This window comes from Micromesistius poutassou (genome assembly GCF_964030765.1).
Source record: "Micromesistius poutassou genome assembly, chromosome: 19".
Taxonomy (NCBI): domain Eukaryota; kingdom Metazoa; phylum Chordata; class Actinopteri; order Gadiformes; family Gadidae; genus Micromesistius; species Micromesistius poutassou.
Window position 1 is genome coordinate 1,311,923 of NC_140289.1, and position 23,084 is coordinate 1,335,006.

Here is a 23,084-nt window from a genome sequence, read left to right on the forward strand (position 1 = left end):
GAGAGAGAGAGAGAGAGAGAGAGAGAGAGAGAGAGAGGGACAGAGAGAGAGAGAGAGAGACAGAGAGGGAGAGAGGGAGAGGAAGAGGGAGAGCGAGGGAGAGGGAGATAGAGATTGAGAGAAAGAGAAAGAGAGAGAGAGAGAGAGAGAGAGGGAGAGAGAGAGAGGGAGGGAGAGGGAGATAGATTGCGAGAGAAAGAGAGAGAGAGAGAGAGAGAGAAAGAGAGAGAGAGGGAGAGCGAGAGGGAGAGAGAGAGATTGATAGAGTGAGAGTGTAGCTGACTCATTGAGCCCTTAGATCCCATTCACACCACAATCAATCAATGAATGACGCTGTCTAACCCTAATAAGCCGGTTTATTTCGTGCTTGTGGTGCCTTCTGTCACCGCTAGGGCGCGCTGTTCTGCCCTTTATTTACGTCGCTGCTCTGGCTTCCGTTCTTCAAGGAACAACGACTGAATACCCTCCTATTCTAGTTTGTTATTTGTTCATAGAAAAGAGAGAGATAAACAGGCTGTTAGTTAGCAGCGTCTAAACCCGTCTTAATACATTAATTGTTATCAAAATAATACTAGAGTTACAGAGAATAAAGAGCTATAAACTCCTCCTTTTCCTCTGGTATTTCGCGGGACTTTCTGAGGGGGCGTGTCGTTCCGTAGAGACACCGTCCTCTGATTGGCCGACCTTGCTTTTACCGCCGAACATGCAAAAGAAGAGCAGCAGTTCGGACCAATCGGTTTGCACGTTTCTGTACCGCGTGGTATCCCAGTGGCGCGAAAGCCCCAGTATTGTGTTTCTGAGGACAGGCGGTGCGGCTCATCATCATCTCCTGAACGTTACTGAATATCCTCCTTATTAGGACCGAATAACAACCTTAAGGACCGTTATTAACATGAATAACGAGGTTATTAACGAGGCGGAGATGCGGGAGGCGCAGAGGGAGTATCTGGACTTCCTGGACGACGATGTGAGTCTTTATATAACTTAACTTAACTTAACCAGTCCGTGTTGTTCGGAGACCATGCGGCCCATTAAATACCCCTTAAGAGTTCGATTAGTTACTGCTATTCAACCAACCACTAAACACGTCTGTAACTGAGTCATATGAATAATAGATCGCTGTTTTTCAGTAGATCTTAACTCTTATTTGCCCGCAACGGTGAACTGAAGTGCGGATTAAAGTGTGACGTCACGGGGTTTACACTACCACTTTATCACCTAAAATGACGTCACACAGACAGTGCACACCAGAAACCTTCAGACCCTACCCCCCCTATGGAGGGGTCATTACGGTGGGGGTGGGGGTGGGGGGGGGGGGGGGGGGGGTCTGGGGATCTTCACCCCCCGGACAATACACCCCCCATGCAGCGTCCGTCTCCTACAGTCCCTCTCCTCTCCTCCTCTCCTCTCCTCCTCATCTTCTCCTCCTCCTCCTCTCCTGTCCATCAGGGCGTGAGAGACAAGTGGTTGATTGACAGGTCAAATGTGACTCTTTTTTTTTTTAAAGCTGTGTATATTAGTATTTATGCCCCCACATGTAGAACCAATAGGAACCTCCAGTCCCGTTAATATGGAAAGAGGTCATATAACATAACAATAATATTGTTATTATTGTTGTATTTTACTTTTATTGTTTTGTGTATTATTGTATTGTTATTATTATATAATATAACAATAATATTGTTATGTTATATCACCACACAATCGAAATGTCTTTACATATTATGTCTTTACATATTATGTAAACACACACACACACACACACACACACACACACACACACACACACACACACACACACACACACACACACACACACACACACACACACACACACACACAGTGTGTGTGTGTGGAGTTTGGAGAGCAGTGGAGAAGGTCGCTCCCTTGAGGAACGCCGGTGGTCGTGAAGATGTTTTCTGTCTGGAAGGACCTCTAGTCAGTGTTGTGAGGTGGGGGTCCACGGTGTGAGCTGGGGGGGGGGGGCGTTGGGGTTCATGGGGTCCTAGCCCTCCACCTTCTCCTCCACCTAGCCCTCCACCTTCTCCTCCACCTAGCCCTCCACCTTCTCCTCCACCTAGCCCTCCACCTTCTCCTCCACCTAGCCCTCCACCTAGCTCCACTTAGACCTCCACCTAGCCCTCCACCTTCTCCTCCACCTAGCCCTCCACCTTCTCCTCCACCTAGCCCTCCACCTTCTCCTCCACCTAGCCCTCCACCTAGCTCCACTTAGACCTCCACCTAGCCCTCCACCTTCTCCTCCACCTAGCCCTCCACCTTCTCCTCCACCTAGCCCTCCACCTTCTCCTCCACCTAGCCCTCCACCTTCTCCTCCACCTAGCCCTCCACCTAGCTCCACTTAGACCTCCACCTAGCCCTCCACCTTCTCCTCCACCTAGCCCTCCACCTTCTCCTCCACCTAGCCCTCCACCTAGCTCCACTTAGACCTCCACCTAGCCCTCCACCTTCTCCTCCACCTAGCCCTCCACCTAGCTCCACTTAGACCTCCACCTAGCCCTCCACCTTCTCCTCCACCTAGCTCCACCTAGCCCTCCACCTTCTCCTCCACCTAGCCCTCCACCTTCTCCTCCACCTAGCTCCACCTAGACCTCCACCTAGCCCTCCCAGAGCCCTCCGCCCCCCTACTGACGGTGTCGGTGTCGTGTTTGTGTTCACAGCAGGACCAGGGCGTGTACCAGACCAAGGTCCGGGACATGATCAGCGACAACAAGGCCCGCCTCCTGGTCAACATCAACGACCTGCGCAGACGCAACGAGACGCGCGCCGCCAAGTAGGTCCTCCCAGTCACGTGACGCGGCGGGGCTTCAGTCAAAGTCAAAGTCAGCTTTGTTGTCAATTCCCAAATATGTGCGAGACAAATGGAGAACTCAGAGCGTCTGTCTCTGACCCGAGGTGCAATAAGTACAAAAGGGTAGAATTAGGTCAAAGTAATAAAATAAGTAATACTTACAATAAATAAATGCAAAATGGTGCAATATAGCGGTGAATATTCACGTGTTAAAACGTCTGGGAGCAGAGCAGTACTGCTGTCTCTGGGCTGGACTCATACCTTCTTTGTTGGGAAATGATCGAAATGAATTCCCTGCTAACGACGACATTGATCAACCCCCGTCCCACTAGTGACATCACTGACGGAGAGGGGGGAGGGGGGGGGGGGGGCAACGTAAGAGGGACTGTTGATCCCAGAGGGGACCTCAGAGGTTATGTAGACGGTTAGAGTTCATCCTAAAGTGAGTAAAGTTTCCTTCAAGGTGACATATTTGGGTGTGATTAGCCTCACAAAGCCTTACAAATGTGCCTCTTCCACCTAGATGTGTGTGGGGCACACGTCCACCTGGACGTGTGCTGGATAGATCCAGTCCACCAACTGGACCGTAGCAAAACGTTAGCTCATCCCATCCGGCACACCTCATCTAGGTGGACACGCCCACCTGTGATGTCAGAAGAGGCAGATTTTCAAAGTGGCTGCTTGTGACCGTGGCTAATCACACTCAACACCTGTGGCGGTGGAATACGGCACCTTTTAATGTTGTCTAAAAAAACAAAAACAAAGTTCTGCTAAACGACCTGAGAGTCAAATCACGCCGATCAATCGGGCCAATGGGAGGCTGACCCTGGGTGACCCTGTGTGACCGGCAGGCTGATGAGCCAGTCCTTCGAGGAGCTGCTGTCCTTCCAGCGGGCGCTGAAGGACATGGTGGCCTCGGTGGACGCCACCTACGCCAAGCAGCACGAGGAGTTCTTCATCGGCCTGGAGGGGAGCTTCGGCGCCAAGCACGTCACGCCGCGCTCGCTCACCGCCCGCCTGCTGGGGGGCGTGGTCTGTGTGGAGGGCATCGTCACCAAGTGTGAGTCTGGGTGTGTGTGTATAGTGTGTGTGGGTGTGTGTGTAGGGCATCGTCACCGTGTGTGTGTGTGTGTGTGTGTGTGTATGTGTGTAGGGCATCGTCACCGTGTGTGTGTGTGTGTGTGTGTGTGTATGTGTGTAGGGCATCGTCACTGTGTGTGTGTGTGTGTGTGTGTGTGTGTATGTGTGTAGGGCATCGTCACTGTGTGTGTGTGTGTGTGTGGCATCGGCACCCAGCGTGAGTCTGGGTGATGTAGTCTTTAACATCCTGGAGATCTGCGTAATGGAGTCCATTACCCAGAACCAGAGACTACATTACCCAGAACACAGTTTGTTGATTTCCAAAACAATAGAGATCTGGGTAATGGAGTCTAGTCTCTGATGAGGTGGTGTCTGTGAGTCATGAGGTGGTGTCTGTGAGTCATGAGGTGGTGTCTGTGAGTCATGAGGTGGTGTCTGTGAGTCATGAGGTGGTGTCCGTGAGTCATGAGGTGGTGTCTGTGAGTCATGAGGTGGTGTCTGTGAGTCATGAGGTGGTGTCTGTGAGTCATGAGGTGGTGTCTGTGAGTCATGAGGTGGTGTCTGTGAGTCATGAGGTGGTGTCTGTGAGTCATGAGGTGGTGTCTGTGAGTCATGAGGTGGTGTCTGTGAGTCATGAGGTGGTGTCTGTGAGTCATGAGGTGGTGTCTGTGAGTCATGAGGTGGTGTCTGTGAGTCATGAGGTGGTGTCTGTGAGTCATGAGGTGGTGTCTGTGAGTCATGAGGTGGTGTCTGTGAGTCATGAGGTGGTGTCTGTGAGTCATGAGGTGGTGTCTGTGAGTCATGAGGTGGTGTCTGTGAGTCATGAGGTGGTGTCTGTGAGTCATGAGGTGGTGTCTGTGAGTCATGAGGTGGTGTCTGTGAGTCATGAGGTGGTGTCTGTGAGTCATGAGGTGGTGTCTGTGAGTCATGAGGTGGTGTCTGTGAGTCATGAGGTGGTGTCTGTGAGTCATGAGGTGGTGTCTGTGAGTCATGAGGTGGTGTCTGTGAGTCATGAGGTGGTGTCTGTGAGTCATGAGGTGGTGTCTGTGAGTCATGAGGTGGTGTCTGTGAGTCATGAGGTGGTGTCTGTGGTTCCAGGTTCTCTGGTTCGGCCCAAGGTGGTGCGCAGCGTCCATTACTGCCCCGCCACCAAGAAGACGGTGGAGAGGAAGTACACCGACATGACCTCCCTGGAGGCCTTCCCCTCCTCCGCCATCTACCCCACCAAGGTAACCAGCTAACTAGAGATAACTAGAGCCATCTACCCCACCAAGGTAACCAGCTAACTAGAGATAACTAGAGCCATCTGCCCCACCAAGGTAACCAGCTAACTAGAGATAACTAGAGCCATCTCCCCCACCAAGGTAACCAGCTAACTAGAGATAACTAGAGCCATCTACCCCACCAAGGTAACCAGCTAACTAGAGCCATCTACCCCACCAAGGTAACCAGCTAACTAGAGATAACTAGAGATAACTAGAACTGACTAACTATAGATCACAGCTCTGGTTAGCCCGCCACCCCACAGAGCTAGCGCTGCTCCTCTGGTGAGGAACCAATCGGGGCCCTGCGTTCCCCCCCCATGTGACCCCGTGCCCCGCCCCCCAGGACGAGGAGAACAACCCCCTGGAGACGGAGTTCGGGCTGTCGGTGTACAAGGACCACCAGACGGTGACGGTGCAGGAGATGCCCGAGAAGGCGCCGGCGGGCCAGCTGCCGCGCAGCCTGGACATCATCCTGGACAACGACCTGGTGGACACTGCCAAGCCCGGCGACCGCGTGCAGGTCATAGGCACCTACCGCTGCCTGCCCGGCAAGACGGGGGGCTTCACCTCAGGCACCTTCAGGTGGGTGTGGGGGCTGGGGACACAGGGGGGGCTGGAGACACAGGGGGGGCTGGAGACACAGGGGTGCTGGAGACACAGGGGGGCTTCACCTCAGGCACCTTCAGGTGGGTGGGGGGGCTGGGGACACAGGGGGGGCTGGAGACACAGGGGGGGCTGGAGACACAGGGGTGCTGGAGACACAGGGGGGCTTCACCTCAGGCACCTTCAGGTGGGTGTGGGGGCTGGGGACACAGGGGGGGCTGGAGACACAGGGGGGGCTGGAGACACAGGGGTGCTGGAGACACAGGGGGGCTTCACCTCAGGCACCTTCAGGTGGGTGGGGGGGCTTCAGGTGGGCTGGAGACACAGGGGGGGCTTCACCTTCAGGTGGGCTGGATGTGGAGAAGGAGCAGTATGGTGAGGAGCAGTATGAGGAGGAGGTGGTGTAGAGTGAGGAGGTGTAGGAGGAGCAGTATGGTGAGGAGGTGTAGAGTGAGGAGGTGTAGAGTGAGGAGGTGCAGGAGGAGCAGTATGAGGAGGTGTTACTAACCCCCCCCTCCTCCTCAGAACCATCATGATGGCGTGCCAGGTGAAGCAGATGAGTAAGGACGTCTCCCCCGTCTTCTCCGCTCCCGACGTCGCCAAGATCCGCCGCTTCAGCCAGACCAACGCCAAGGTGGGTCGCCATGGCAACCGTCACCGTGACGACGGTCTCCATGACGACCGTCTCCGGTCCCCAGGGGGCACTCTGAGCGACCGGAGACGACTTCCTCCTGTGAAATATAAAGATAAAGAAGTACACGAGAAGATATGAAGATATGACTAGAGCCTGTGATACTGTATCCTATAGAACTGCAGTACAGTACATATCATGTGTATATATGTGTGTATAGAACTGTATACAGTGCATATCATACAGTACATATCATGTGTATATGTGTGTATATAACTGTATACAGTACATATCATGCAGTACATATCATGTGTATATATGTATATGTCTGTGTGTAGAACTGTATACATACAGTAGGCCCATGTTGGGTTTATGTTTATGCAAACCGTCTGTACATTTCTGCATGCAGAAGTTATTTATCTACAAGCATTCCTTCAGTCATATGCAACTTTATTTCCAATTTATTTTTATTGCCGATCAATGACGGAATCAGAATGTATTCCGTGCTCCCAGCGTGAGGTCACATGTCCCATGGTGCCTTGCAGGACATGTTCGACCAGCTGTCGCGCTCGCTGGCGCCCAGCATCCACGGCCACGCCTACATCAAGAAGGCCATCCTGTGCATGCTGCTGGGCGGCGTGGAGAAGGTTCTGGACAACGGCTCGCGCATCCGCGGGGACATCAACGTGCTGCTCATCGGTACGCACCGCGTCTGTTGTGTGCTGTGTTAACGTGTTGTGTGTTGTGTTGTGTTGTTGTGTTGTGTCCAGGCGACCCCTCGGTGGCTAAGTCCCAGCTGCTGCGCTACGTGTTTTGTGTTGTGTCAACGTGTTGTGTTAACGTGTTGTGTGTTGTGTTGTTGTGTTACAGGGGACCCCTCGGTGGCTAAGTCCCAGCTGCTGCGCTACGTGCTGCACACGGCGCCCCGCGCCATCCCCACCACGGGGAGGGGCTCCTCGGGGGTGGGGCTGACGGCTGCCGTCACCACCGACCAGGAGACCGGTACACACACACTACTACACACTACTACACAATATACACACTAACACACTACTACACACACTAACACACCACCGACCAGGAGACCGGTACAGACACACACTATAACACACTACTACACACTAACACACTACTACACACACTAACACACCACCGACCAGGAGGCCGGTACAGACACACACTACTACACACTACTACACACTACTACACACACTAACACACCACCGACCAGGAGACCGGTACAGACACACACTATAACACACTACTACACACTAACACACTACTACACACACTAACACACCACCGACCAGGAGACTGGTACAGACACACACTACTACACACTACTACACACTACTACACACACTAACACACCACCGACCAGGAGACCGGTACACACACACACTATAACACACTACTACACACTACTACACACACTAACACACCACCGACCAGGAGGCCGGTACAGACACACTATAACACACTACTACACACTACTACACACACTAACACACCACCGACCAGGAGGCCGGTACAGACACACTATAACACACTACTACACACTACTACACACACTAACACACCACCGACCAGGAGGCCGGTACAGACACACTATAACACACTACTACACACTACTACACACACTAACACACCACCGACCAGGAGGCCGGTACAGACACACACTATAAACTACACACACAAAAAACACTACTACACACTCTAGCACAATAGACACCACAGCAGACCAGGAGGCTGGCAACTACAACACTACACACTCCACACACACACACACACACACACACACACACACTAACCTCTCTCTCCCCGCCCCCCCCAGGCGAGCGGCGTCTGGAGGCGGGGGCCATGGTGCTGGCGGACCGCGGCGTGGTCTGCATCGACGAGTTTGACAAGATGTCCGACATGGACCGCACGGCCATCCACGAGGTGATGGAGCAGGGCCGCGTCACCATCGCCAAGGCCGGCATCCACGCCCGCCTCAACGCACGCTGCTCCGTGCTCGCCGCCGCCAACCCCGTCTACGGCCGGGTGAGAGGGGGGGCGGGGACGGGGGAGAGGGGGACGGGGGAGAGGGGGACGGGAGGGGGTGGGGAGACACTGTTTATCTCACTCTCACTCAAGATGTCACTCCTTCGATATGTCACTCGCACACCCACACCCTCTCATTTCCACAATTTCAATCTCTCTCTCTCTCTGAGACACTCTCTCACGCTGACACACTCTCACCCTGACACTCTGACACTCTGACACTCTCCCTCTGACACTCACATTCGGACGCTCTGACACGCTCAAATTATGACACTCTGACACTCTCTCAGACCCTGACACTCTCACCTTGACACTCTCGCTCCGACTCTCTCTCTCACTGACATGCTCTCACTCTGAAACACTGACATTCTCTGACACACTCGGACACTCTGATATACTCTGACACTCTCTGACACTCTGACAATCTCACATTCTGACACTCTCTCACACTCTGACACTGACACTCTCTCACATTCTGACACTCTCACACTCTGACACTCTCTCACATTCTGACACTCTCTGACACTCTCACACTCTGACAATCTCTCACACTCTGACGCACTTTGTCTCACAGACTCTCACTCACAAATCCACACTCTTCACACTCACTCGCTCACTCTGCCTCTGAGGCTAACTGGCGGTCCCCCTCCCCTCCCAGTACGACCAGTACAAGACCCCCATGGAGAACATCGGGCTGCAGGACTCCCTGCTGTCGCGCTTCGACCTGCTCTTCATCATGCTGGACGTCATGGACCCCGAGCACGACCGCCAGATCTCCGACCACGTGCTGCGCATGCACCGCTACCGGGACCCGCGCCAGCAGGAGGGCTCAGGTACCAGCCGCGCGCTAGGCTACATGCTACATGCTACATGCTCGGCTACATGCTACATGCTCGGCTACGTGCTCGGCTACATGCTCGGCTACATGCTACATGCTAGGCTACATGCTCGGCTACATGCTACATGCTATGCTACATGCTTGGGTACATGCTACATGCTCGGCTACATGCTCGGCTACATGCTACATGCTAGGCTACATGCTCGGCTACATGCTACATGCTCGGCTACATGCTCGGCTACATGCTACATGCTAGGCTACATGCTCGGCTACATGCTACATGCTAGGCTACATGCTGCTACATGCTCGGCTACATGCTACATGCTAGGCTACACGCTCGGCTACATGCTACATGCTCGGCTACATGCTCGGCTACATTCTACATGCTAGGCTACATGCTAGGCTAAATGCTATTATAAGACGTGCCAGCAGTTGGGCCTATGGTAACCATTCTAGGAGGGCTAAGGTAACCATGCTACATGCTAGGCTATATGCTACACTACCGGGCCCCCCACTGGCAGGTGGGGGGCTAAAGCTAAAGCTAGGCGGCGTGGTGCAGGTGTTTGAGTGCAGTGTGTGTGTGTGTGTGTAGCGCTGGCGCTGGGCGGCGCGGTGGACGTGCTGGCGACGGAGGACCCCGACGCGGTGGAGGAGGAGCAGGAGGACCTCCAGATCTACGAGAAACACAACCAGCTGCTGCACGGGAGCAGGAGGCGCAGGTAGGAGGAGCCAGGAGGAGGAGCCAGGGCCCGTTCAGACCAGGGCACTCTCACACTCACTCTTTCACTCTCACACTCACTCTTTCACTCTCACACTCACTCGTTCACTCTCACACTCACTCGTTCACTATCACACTCACTCATTCACTCTCACACTCACTCTTTCACTCTCACACTCACTCGTTCACTCTCACACTCACTCGTTCACTATCACACTCACTCATTCACTCTCACACTCACTCATTCACTATCACACTCACTCTTTCACTGTCACACTCACTCTTTCACTATCACACTCACTCATTCACTATCACACTCACTCATTCACTCTCACACTCACTCATTCACTATCACACTCACTCTTTCACTGTCACACTCACTCTTTCACTATCACACTCACTCTTTCACTATCACACTCACTCATTCACTGTCACAATCACTCATTCACTATCACACTCACTCTCAAACACACATACACTCACATGCTCACTCACACACACACACACACACACACACATACTCTCACACACTCTCTCTCACTCAGTCACTCTCTTACTCTCTCATTCCATTAACACTTCCATTAACTGTGTGTGTGTGTGTGTGTGTGTGTGTGCGCGTGCGTGCGTGTGTGCGTGTGCAGGGACAAGGTGATCAGTAAGGAGTTCATGAGGAAGTACATCCACTTCGCTAAGGCCGTGACCCCCGTGCTCACGCAGCAGGCGGCCAATCACATCGCAGAGGAGTACTCCCGCCTCCGCGGCCAGGAGCAGATGGCCGCCGACGTCGCCAGGGTAACCAAACGCTCATGCTCTCCTAGAGCCACGCTCGTGAATACATGAACACGCACACAGCGCTATGAGGAGCCACGCACGTGAACGCATGAACACGACTCTAAACGAGCCACGCTCGTGAACGCATGAACACGACTCTAAACAGGCCACGCACATGAATACATGAACACACACACACACACACACACAACACAACACTGACGAGCTGACGCACATGAACACATGAAAATGCAGCGCTGCACACAGCACGAAAACGAGCACGTGGTCCGTTTGGCCCAAACAGTGGTTGTGGTTTTCACCCAAGCAACCGTCTCCCCCCCCCACCTCACCCCCCCCCCCCAGACGTCCCCGGTGACGGCCCGGACCCTGGAGACCCTGATCCGCCTGGCCACCGCCCACGCCAAGGCCCGCATGAGCAAGGCCGTGGAGCTGGAGGACTCTGAGGTGGCCGTGGAGCTCGTCCAGTTCGCCTACTTCAAGAAGGTCTGTAGTCCCCCTGCTGGGCTCATAGGGCGGGCTTTTACTGTGAAAGGACCTGCTGGGCTCATAGGGCGGGCTTTTACTGTGAAAGGACCTGCTGGGCTCATAGGGCGGGCTTTTACTGTGAAAGGACCTGCTGGGATCATAGGGCGGGCTTTTACTGTGAAAGGACCTGCTGGGCTCATAGGGCGGGCTTTTACTGTGAAAGGACCTGCTGGGCTCATAGGGCGGGCTTTTACTGTGAAAGGACCTGCTGGGCTCATAGGGCGGGCTTTTACTGTGAAAGGACCTGCTGGGATCATAGGGCGGGCTTTTACTGTGAAAGGACCTGCTGGGCTCATAGGGCGGGCTTTTACTGTGAAAGGACCTGCTGGGATCATAGGACGGGCTTTTACTGTGAAAGGACCTGCTGGGATCATAGGGCGGGCTTTTACTGTGAAAGGACCTGCTGGGCTCATAGGGCGGGCTTTTACTGTGAAAGGACCTGCTGGGCTCATAGGGCGGGCTTTTACTGTGAAAGGACCTGCTGGGCTCATAGGGCGGGCTTTTACTGTGAAAGGTCCTCTGCTGGGCTCATAGGACGGGCTTTTACTGTGAAAGGACCTGCTGGGATCATAGGACGGGCTTTTACTGTGAAAGGACCAGGTTCTATTGTATCTGGAACCAGGCTCTGGAGCAAAGGGACTATTCAGTGTTTGAACACTTTTAGGGGAAGGGCTTTTATTTTGTTTTGCTTTTAAGTTGTTTCTGTGGGTGTAGGAGTTGGGTATGTCAGAGGCTTTTATTTTGAAATAAGGTTCTGGCGAATGGAGAAGAGACTTGTTTTTTTAATTTTTTTATTTTTTTATTTTTGAGACACCAGTTGAGACTTTTATTTTGAAATGCGTGTGAACAGGTGTTGGAGAAGGAGAGGAAACGGTCGAGGAAGGACGATGACTCCGCCTCCGACGAGGAAGAGGAAGTGAGGAGCTCCCAGGCCACGCCCCGCTCAGAGAGGAAGAGGTACGGCCTCCTGAGACCCTCACACCGTTGTACCGTGTGTGGTTCTGTGTGTGTGCTTCTGTGTGTGTGCTTCTGTGTGTGTGGTTCTGTGTGTGTGCTTCTGTGTGTGTGCTTCTGTGTGTGTGCTTCTGTGTGTGTGGTTCTGTGTGTGTGTGCTTCTGTGTGTGGTTCTCTGTATTGTTGTGTGAGTGGTGTTGACAGGCTGCTTTTCTCTGTGTGTGTGTGTGTGGTGCTGACTGGCTGCTGTTCCCTGTGTGTGTGTGTGTGTGTGTGTGTGTGTGTGTGTGTGTGTGTGTGTGTGTGTGTGTGTGTGTGTGTGTGTGTGTGTGTGTGTGTGTGTGTGTGGTGCTGACTGGCTGCTGTTCCCTGTGTGTGTGTGTGTGTGTGTGTGTGAGTGGTGCTGACTGGCTGCTGTTCCCTGTGTGTGTGTGTGTGTGTGAGTGGTGCTGACTGGCTGCTGTTCCCTGTGTGTGTGTGTGTGAGTGGTGCTGACTGGCTGCTGTTCCCTGTGTGTGTGTGTGAGTGGTGCTGACTGGCTGCTGTTCCCTGTGCGTCCTCAGGGGGCGCCGGGGGTCCCAGGGCAGCGAGCCCTACAGCCCCTTCGACTTCAGCGCCGAGCACGACGTCCCAGAGAGTAAGAACACAGAACCACCTTGAGATGCACTCTGGATTATAATCTGATCCAGATTATAATCCACTATTACAGGTTCTAGCCTAGTCTAGATCTAGATCTTATTCTAGATTATGATCTGGTTTGATATTCTGGATTATAATCTGGTTTAATCTGTAGTTTCTCATTCTATATTATAATCTACTATACATGGTCTAGCCTAGTCTATTCTAGATTATGAACTGGTTTGATATTCTGGAATATAATCCACTATAATCTAGTTTAATCTGTAGTTTCTCATTCTATATTATAATCTACTATACATGGTCTAGCCTAGTCTATTCTAGATTATGAACTGGTTTGATATTCTGGATTATAATCCACTATAATCTGGTTTAATCTGTAGTTTCTCATTCTATATTATAATCTACTATACATGGTCTAGCCTAGTCTATTCTAGATTATGAACTGGTTTGATATTCTGGATTATAATCCACTATAATCTGGTTTAATCTGTAGTTTCTCATTCTATATTATAATCTACTATACATGGTCTAGCCTAGTCTATTCTATATTATGAAATGGTATGATATTCTGGATTATAATCCACTATAATCTTAGTTTAATCTCGTGTGTCCTCACCTCTCCCCCCCCAGTCCAGGCTGGAACTCCCAAACCCGCCAAGACCCCGGAGGTGGAGGAGGAGGAGGCCATGGAGGATGAGGTGGTGCCCCCCTCCCAGGACGGCCAGAGCCCCATCTCTGCAGACCGGTGGGTCCACACGCTGCTCAGACCGACAGAACAGGTGGTTGAAAGGTGTTTGAACTGAATTAACTGACCTCCTCCTCCCTCCTCCTCCCCCTCCTCCCCCCCCCCTCCGCCCACCAGGCTGAAGGCCTTCAAGGCCCGGCTGTTCTCGGTGTTCCAGGAGAGCCACGCCCAGTCGGTGGGGATGGTGTCCCTGCTGCAGGGCGTCAACAAGGGGCAGGAGGCGCCGTTCTCCGACGGCGAGGTCCGCGCCGCGCTCTCACGCATGCAGGACGACAACCAGGTGATGGTGGCCGACGACATCATCTTCCTCATCTGAGGAGGAGGAGGAGGAGACACGCGCCTTCATCTTCCTCATCTGAGGAGGAGGAGCAGCAGAGGAGCCACGCGCCTTCCTTCAAACTAACTTTGAATCCAAAACGGACCTGATGGAGAGAAACGTGTCCAGAATTTCTAAAATGGAAAAAAAAAAGAGCAGTTTTATTTCTTTTTCTGACGGCTTCTCTGCGGGCCTTTTAATTTGAAATGTGGTTGAGAGAAGGAGGCTTTTGTTTTGAAACATTTTATCCTTGTTGTCGTGGAAACAGGAGTGGGAAGGTGGCTGTTGTTACGCCAGGTGACAGACGGAGGGCGGAGTCGTGGCCCCCGTCCAACAGTTGCTCAGAGAACTGTGTGTCACCGTTATCCTTCAGGCCTTCTGATTGGTTGTCTCTTAACGAGGGAACTCTAATTGGAGTTAAACGCCACAAACTTTGATTGGTTTCTGTTGTCGACCGTAGACATCCAAGAATAACCCCGACCACATTTCTGTTATTGGGGAGTTTTGTGTAAATATATTACTTTATATGACTTTGAAGTGAAATGGTTCATTAGTGTTGTAACCTGAACAGGAGATAAAAACATGACATAACCTCTTTGCGCCAGTGTTTGTTTCAACCATCACCGTCTATACCTGTTATATAACCTCTCAGTCTTCACATGACGTTACCTTGCGGTTTTATTCCACATTCCGCTTTCTCTCGCTGCTCCTCAGACGTCAGCAGTTGTCCGTCCTCCTGTTGAAGAACATGTGATGTAAACCGTGTTGTGCATTGAACGCGCTTATTTAGTGAGCGGTGAACTGAACGACCCCCCCCCCCGCCTGCAGCTACTGAGCGTGAGCAGCGTGAGTGTCGGTCACTCGTGAACACAATGTTGAAATTCAACATTGTGAAATAAGAACACAAACTAGTTCATTTTAATCTGTGTGAACTGAGCCAGCTGACACTGAATGTAAACGGCTGCAGCTTCACTGCTCTCACTCTCTCTCTGAGGCCAGGCGGCGTCGTGTTTACTGGAGAGTCTCCGTAGTCATGGAAACCTGGAGGGACGGCTCCCCCCCCCCCCCCGTCCTCCAAAGACTCTGACCCCCGACCCCAAACACAACTCATGTCACCCTGAATGAGACCCCACCTAAATATGAATTAAATTGGAAGTTCCATCGTTCTAATTAAGACCTTAGTTGATGATTCAGCATCAAAGTGTCCGTGCTAAAGCGTCTTAATGTCAGAAATGAGGACGAGCAGAGAAAAAGTGTAAATAGCCGTTTATTTTGACAAACACCCTGTAGTTTAAACGCATCAGAGCTCCCTCCGGATTGGCCGACTCTCCAGGCGCTGACCTGTGCTTTGATTCCACCAGAGAACGCCACAAAACTACCATGCAGACGATGAACCTTTACAAAATAGTGTGTTGATGTTTGTGCGAGAGTGTCAGACTGTGTGTTAATGTGTGTAGGTGTGTATGTTTTGTTTACCTCCCCCCCCCCCCCCCATGTAGAAATCAGACTTAACTTTTCTTTACTGGCTGCTTCAGAGAAGAACACTTTAAACATCAATCACAGACACACCCCTCTTAGGACACGCCTCCATCACAGACACACCCCTCTTAGGACACGCCTCCATCACAGACACACCCTTCTTAAGACACGCCTCCACCACGGACATGCCCCTCTTAAGACACGCCTCTAAAACAGAAACACACTTCTTGAGGACACGACACGCCCCTTCTTCAAGACACGTGGACACGCCCCCTCCTCTACCGACACGCCTCCTCCTTCATCTCCTTGTTCTTCCTCACTTCCTCTGCGTGCTTGTCCTGAACACACACACACACACACACACACACACACACACACACACACACACACACACACACACACACACACACACACACAGGGAGAGAATGAAGCACAACTTGAGAACACAGATTTTCATCAGGATTATCTACTGTAGGAACACCCTGGTCTGTAGACCCCACAGCTACGACCTGGGTCTCTACCTCTGGACCCGGGGGGAGAGACCCAGGGGGTAGAGACCCAGGGGGGTACTAGAGACTCAGGTAGAGACCCAGGGGGGTAGAGACCCAGGAGGTAGAGACCCTGGAGGTAGAGACCCAGGAGGTAGAGACCCTGGAGGTAGAGACCCTGGAGGTAGAGACCCAGGAGGTAGAGACCCTGGAGGTAGAGACCCAGGAGGTAGAGACCCAGGAGGTAGAGACCCAGGTAGAGACCCAGGGGGGTAGTAGAGACCCAGGGGGGCAGAGACCCCTGGAGAGCCGGCGGGGTGGCCCTGCGTCGGTACCTTCTCCTGCAGCCTCTCCAGCATGGCGGCCAGCCGGTTCTGCCGGTTCTCCTGGTTGTTCTCCATCCTCTGCTGCAGCCGCTTCTTGGCGTGGCGGATGAAGTTGTTGTTCTCCTCCGTGGCCTTCTGCACCACCTCCCTCTGGTGCTCCCGCTTCTCCGCCAGGTGCTTCAGCAGCTCCGCCTCCTGGCACTAGGGGGGGGGGGGGGGGCAGAGGGGGACGGATATATCTATACATCTATATTTATATATCTATATCTATATAGAGCTATATGTCTATATCTATACATCTATATCTATACATCTATATCTATATGTTATATGTCTATACATCTATATAGTTATATATCTATACATCTATATCTATATAGAGTTATGTCTATATATATACATCTATATCTATATATCTATATAGAGTTATATGTCTATATCTATACATCTATATAGAGTTATATGTCTATATCTATATAGAGTTATATGTCTATATCTTAGATATAGACATATATGTATATAAATGTATATATGTGGAGCTATAGAACCTAAGCTGAACTCTATAACCAAACCTTAAAACCCTAACCCTGAACCTAACCCTTAACCCTAACCCTAACCCTGAACCTAACCCTTAACCCTAACCCTTAACCCTTAACCCTGAACCCTAACCCTAAACCTAACCCTGATATTAAACCCTAACCCTGAACCTAACCCTTAACCCTAACCCTGAACCTAACCCTTAACCCTGAACCTAACCCTTAACCCTAACCCTAACCCTGAACCTAACCCTGATATCAAACCCTAACCCTGAACCTAACCCCTAACCCTAACCCTAAAACCTAACCCTTAACCCTAACCCTGAACCTAACCCTTATCTCAAACCCTAACCCTGAACCTAACCCTTAACCCTAACCCTGAACCTAACCCTTAACCCTAACCCTTAACCCTTAACCCTGAACCCTAACCCCGAACCTAACCCTTATCTCAAACCCTAACCCTGAACCTAACCCTTAACCCTAACCCTGAACCTAACCCTTAACCCTAACCCTAACCCTTAACCCTAACCCTGAACCTAACCCTTAACCCTAACCCTGCACCTAACCCTTAACCCTAACCCTAACCCTTAACCCTAACCCTGAACCTAACCCTTAACCCTGCACCTAACCCTTAACCCTAACCCTAACCCTTAACCCTAACCCTGAACCTAACCCTTAACCCTAACCCTGCACCTAACCCTTAACCCTAACCCTAACCCTAACTCTTAACCCTAACCCTAACCCTGAACCTAACCCTTAACCCTAACCCTTAACCCTAACCCTAACCCTGAACCTAACCCTTAACCTAACCCTGAACCTAACCCTTAACCTAACCCTGAACCTAACCCTTAACCCTTAACCCTAACCCTTAACCCTAACCCTGCACCTAACCCTTAACCCTAACCCTAACCCTTAACCCTAACCCTTAACCCTAACCCTAACCCTGAACCTAACCCTGATATCAAACCCTAACCCTGAACCTAACCCTTAACCCTTAACCCCACACCTTGCGCCGCTCCTCGGCCGCCTCCAGCCTCCTCTGGATCTCCTCCAGGGACGGGTCCCGGCGCGGCGTGAGGCTCAGCGCGCCGTGCAGCTCGGGGACGCCGTCGAAGGAGGGCGGCCGCAGGATGACCTGGAAGGCCTGGCCCGACGCCCGCTGGCTCAGGGGGATCACCTCCACGTCCCGCATGGAGCCCAGACCCAGGTCCACTGCGTCTGGACCAGGGGGGGGAACCACAACAGGACCGGATCAGGACCGGATCAGGACCGGATCAGGACCGGGATCAGGACCGGATGAGAACCGGATGAGGACCAGGATCAGGACCGGATCAGGACCAGGATCAGGACCAGATCAGAACCGGAATCAGGACCGGATCAGGACCGGATCAGGACCGGATTCAGGACCGGATCAATAAGTACAGAGTGAAAGAAAACATAATACCGTTCAGAATAGAGACAGGAGTCAAATAATAGAACATAAAATTCACATTTAGGGCATTTAGCAGAAGCTTTAAGAGAATTGGTAAAAAGTTGGACATTTGCTATCAACCGATAGCTGTGACTCTATGGTTGCACCACAGGTCAACCCCGTCAACACCTGACCTGACGGGTTCATCAGGCGCCGTGTTTAACGGTGAACCTGTCAGGCCACCAGTCACCACCGGCGCTCCGGAGCCCCCTGGTGGCCGGACGAGGAACGGCGTCTTACCTTCCGCCTTATAAGGCGCCGAGTCCAGAGTCTGCGGGTTGAAGCAGGAGCAGAACAGAGACACCAGGGGGAGCTCCCGCACCTTCTCTCTGTAGGCTGAGATACAAAGGTATTAACACACACGCACACGCACGCACACGTGCACGCGCACACGCACACACACACACACACACACATCTTACTTACCGGCAAGAGTCATCTTGAAGCGTTCTGTCTTGGTGTCTGTCTGGCTGTCTTGCACCACTGGTGGCTGTACTCCCTCTATCAGAGAGAGAGAGAGAGAGAGAGAGAGAGAGAGAGAGAGAGAGAGAGAGGGGGGGAGAGAGGGGGAGAGGGGGAGAGAGACACACAGTAAGAGGGAGAGAGGGAGGTGTCCGGGTTCTCCAGGTGTTCAGGGTCCAGCTGTATCCCAGCGTCCCACAGACCGCCCTGACGCTCCAACGTTGACACGCTGCACATCTCTGCTCTGTCTGCTGCTGCGGCCTCCTTCAGTTCATTCACTGTGTACTGCTGATGTATTTCCTGTGTATGGTTTGCTCACTTCCTGTTCCTCTAGAGTACTTCCTGTTTACTTCCTGTGTACGGCTAGTTGACTTCCTGTGTAGGGCTAGTTGACTTCCTGTGTACTGCTAGTTGACTTCCTGCGTACTGCTAGTTGACTTCCTGTGTAGGGCTAGTTGACTTCCTGTGTACTGCTAGTTGACTTCCTGCGTACTGCTAGTTGACTTCCTGTGTAGGGCTAGTTGACTTCCTGTGTACTGCTAGTTGACTTCCTGTGTACTGCTAGTTGACTTCCTGCGTACTGCTAGTTGACTTCCTGTGTAGGGCTAGTTGACTTCCTGTGTACTGCTAGTTGACTTCCTGCGTACTGCTAGTTGACTTCCTGTGTACTGCTAGTTGACTTCCTGTGTACTGCTAGTTGACTTCCTGCGTACTGCTAGGTTACTTCCTGTTGTTCGGGTTAGATTAAGCAACTAAAACAATCATCTCCTAGCGTGATGTCATCAATTAACATCTAACTCACACTCTCTCTCTCTCTCTCTCTACCCCTCTCAGTGCTGAGGTTGCTTAATAAAACATGACAAGCCAGAGTGTGCTAACTGCACCTCTCTCCCTCCCACTCCCCCCTAGCCCCTCACTCCCTCTCCCCCTCCCTCTCCCTCTCCCTCTCTCTCCCTCCCTCTCTCTCTCTCTCTCTCTCGCTCTCAATCTCTGTCTCCCTCTACTGCACCATGCCTGTCGCCCTCATTGCACTGACACACACACACACACACACACACACACACACACACACACACACACACACACACACACACACACACACACACACACACACACACACACACACACACACACACACACACATCGTCCCTAACATGGTGACATAATGTTATCAAGATGATTAACATTAGAGATGTTAATATGATTAACATTAGAGATATTAATATGATTTAGATTAGAAATGTTAATATGATTAACATTAGAGATGTTAATATGATTAACATTAGATATTCATATGATTTAGATTAGAAATGTTAATATGATTAACACTAGAGATGTAAATATGATTAACATTAGAGATATTCATATGCTTTAGATTAGAAATGTTAATATGATTAACATTAGAGATGTACAAATGATTAACATCACAATAAAGATGTTAGAGATATTTAAACAGCATTAAACACATAAAACATACACATAAACATTAATCAGCAACAGATAAGAGATATTCAACACCATGGAGAGATAGTTGTATTCAACCCCAGTTTAAAGACATTTATTTATACCAAACCATTAAGATTTAACATTAGAATAAAGATATCTCACCCCAGAGTCAAGAGTCAAGACTTTTAACATTAAATCAAGACATTTCACACCCTATTAAGACATGTAACACCAGATTAAACAGATCTAACCCCAGATTAGAGCCCTTCATCACTAGGATGTGAGCGCATTATGAGCACCTACCCCACCTCTCTCCCTGTCTGTGGTGCTGATGCTGCGGTCCTGGTGGTCCCGTAACTACGGTTACCCAGTCTGGCGCCTCAGAGACAGGTGCCGGGCAACAGCATCTCTTCTGCCTGGATGACATCACCACGTAGAGCTGTGATTGGTCCGGGGCTCTGCCAGCATCCCTCGGCCCCAGCCAATAGGAGCAGCCTTATTATTACGACACAGGCAACTAAATAATAATAATGTAAAGGATGACATTACAACAATAGTGTAATTATAATGATCTGATTGTAATTATTATGATTATTATGATTATTATGATTATTATGATTATTTAGATTATGTACACCCTTTTTATTTAGTTCACACAACACACATGATGTCACTTTACCAGAGAGAGAGAGAGAGAGAGAGAGAGAGTGAGAGAGCGAGCGAGCGAGAGCAAGAGAGTAGGTCACTGTCACACATTCGGGTGTGTCCTTTTGTTCCTCTCTCCTCCCCCTCCTGCTCTCTCCTCTCTCCTCTCCTAAAAGGGGTCCAGGAGCAGGAAACTGATTAAAATGAAAGAGAGATGAATATAAACGTAAAAAACGTATGTATACAGAATATCAATACATATACATGTGTATATATATATATATACACATGTATATGTATTGATATATACTGTGTATACATACACATATGTATTTGTATTTATATTAATATACATGTATATGTATATAAATACGTATGTATATATATATATATATATATATATATTAATATATGTTTAGATACATACATATATACATATGTAAATATGTTTATGTATATATATTTATATATATATATATCTGTATGTATATATCTATAATATAATATAATATATATCTATAATATAATATATCTATCTTGTATAATGTGTCTCTGTTATGTGTTATGTGTGCGTTGTGTGTCTGAGTGTTGTGTGTTTATGTTGTGTGTCTGAGTGTTGTGTGTTTATGTTGTGTGTCTGAGTGTTGTGTGTCTTAGTGTTGTGTGTCTGAGTGTTGTGTCTGAGTGTTGTGTGTCTGAGTGTTGTGTGTCTTAGTGTTGTGTGTTCATGTTGTGTGTCTGAGTGTTGTGTGTCTGAGTGTTGTGTGTTCGTGTTGTGTGTCTGAGTGTTGTGTGTCTTAGTGTTGTGTGTTCGTGTTGTGTGTCTGAGTGTTGTGTGTTCGTGTTGTGTGTTCATGTTGTGTGTCTTCGTGTTGTGTGTTCGTGTTGTGTGTCTGAGTGAGGTTCTCCAGCAGTTGAACCCTGGCTTTATATTCTGACATCATCTTTTATCTCTGGATGAGATCATCGTTACCAATGCACCTGACTCACAGTGTGTGTGTGTGTGTGTGTGTGTGTGTGTGTGTGTGTGTGTGTGTGTGTGTGTGTGTGTGTGTGTGTGTGTGTGAGCACTGAGAAAAAATATGAAAATATTTGTTTAATTTTTATACTCATTGTATGTTTTTTTTTTTTTTTTTTAATTATCTTTTAAATTAACATTACTGTTCTGCTACTAACACTTCTAATGTGGCACCCATATTTTTTGTTCTGGGATTAATGAATTTCATCTTTAATCAGAAATTGATCTCAAAACAGCAGCTGACCGCAGCCCTCTGTCGCCCCCTGGTGCCAGGAAGCGGTATGACATCACTTCCTCTTTACGGGACGTGGCTAACGTCCGAGCAGCGCAGTCATCAGTGACTATATCGCCACATAGAGCACGCACACACACACACACACACACACACACACACACACACACACACACACACACACACACACACACACACACACACACACACACACACACACACACCACACACTTACACAATGAATTACTTAATCTCTACAGTAAGGACCCACAGCTCCCTGACCCCTGACCCCGACACCCTGAACAACAGCACAGGCACAGGCAGCACAGGCATGCTGACCTTTGACCCCGAGACACACGGGGTTCACACCTGACCCTTAGAGAGAGAGAGAGAGAGAGAGAGAGAGAGAGAGAGAGAGAGAGAGGAGAGAGAGAGAGAGGAGAGAGAGAGAGAGAGAGACAGAGACAGAGACAGAGAGAGGAGAGAGGGATACTCTCTCTATTGTATTACTGTCTCTACGAGAGAGAGATGGTCAGATGGATAGGTAGGGCAGATACAGAGTGATACCCTGAACTCTACCTGTCTCTCCCCCTCTCTCTCTCTCTCTCTCTCTCTCTCTCTCTCTCCCTCTCCCTCTCCCTCTCCCTCTCCCCCTCTCTCTCTCTCTCTCCCCCTCTCCCCCTCTCCCCCTCTCTCTCTCTCTCTCTCTCTCTCTCTCTCTCTCTCTCTCTCTCTCTCTCTCTCTCTCTCTCTCTCTCTCTCTCTCTCTCTCTCTTTCTCCCTCTCTCTCTCTCTCTCTCTCTCTCTTTCTCCCTCTCTCTCTCTCTCTCTCTCTCTCCCTCTCTCCCTCTCCCTCTCTCTCTCCTCTAGGGTCAAAGGTCAGGGTTCACTCCGTGGGTCCTCAGCATCACGCCAGCGTCTGTCAATGTTTCCAGGAGCTCATTCCAGTCAGCTGCTGCTGCTGCTGCCGTCCTTTGTCCCGCGCGTGTTGACCCAGCGCTCTGAATCCTATCAGCTCCGTGG

General features: G+C 50.5%; 2 protein-coding genes across 2 annotated transcripts; one reads left to right on the top strand and one right to left on the bottom strand.

Moving 5' to 3' along the window:
* Positions 1–817: 817 nt before the first annotated feature.
* On the top strand, positions 818–14,549 carry mcm3 (minichromosome maintenance complex component 3). Its single transcript, XM_084484140.1, has 17 exons — positions 818–967; positions 2,679–2,791; positions 3,661–3,869; positions 4,988–5,118; positions 5,498–5,736; positions 6,283–6,391; positions 6,934–7,087; positions 7,259–7,390; positions 8,223–8,431; positions 9,090–9,264; positions 9,862–9,988; positions 10,629–10,779; positions 11,122–11,262; positions 12,155–12,261; positions 12,822–12,895; positions 13,528–13,642; positions 13,760–14,549. Exons 1-17 carry the CDS (start codon positions 893–895, stop codon positions 13,956–13,958), a joined length of 2,460 nt encoding a protein of 819 aa, XP_084340266.1. The 5' UTR covers positions 818–892; the 3' UTR covers positions 13,959–14,549.
* Positions 14,550–15,715: 1,166 nt separating this feature from the next.
* Positions 15,716–18,697, bottom strand: stmn4 (stathmin-like 4; the record flags this gene model as incomplete). The annotated part of the gene is made up of 5 exons (XM_084484231.1): positions 15,716–15,775; positions 16,261–16,452; positions 17,794–18,005; positions 18,499–18,594; positions 18,685–18,697. The coding sequence occupies 5 exons, from the start codon at positions 18,695–18,697 to the stop codon at positions 15,716–15,718; spliced, it is 573 nt and encodes a 190-aa protein (XP_084340357.1).
* Positions 18,698–23,084: the final 4,387 nt, after the last annotated feature.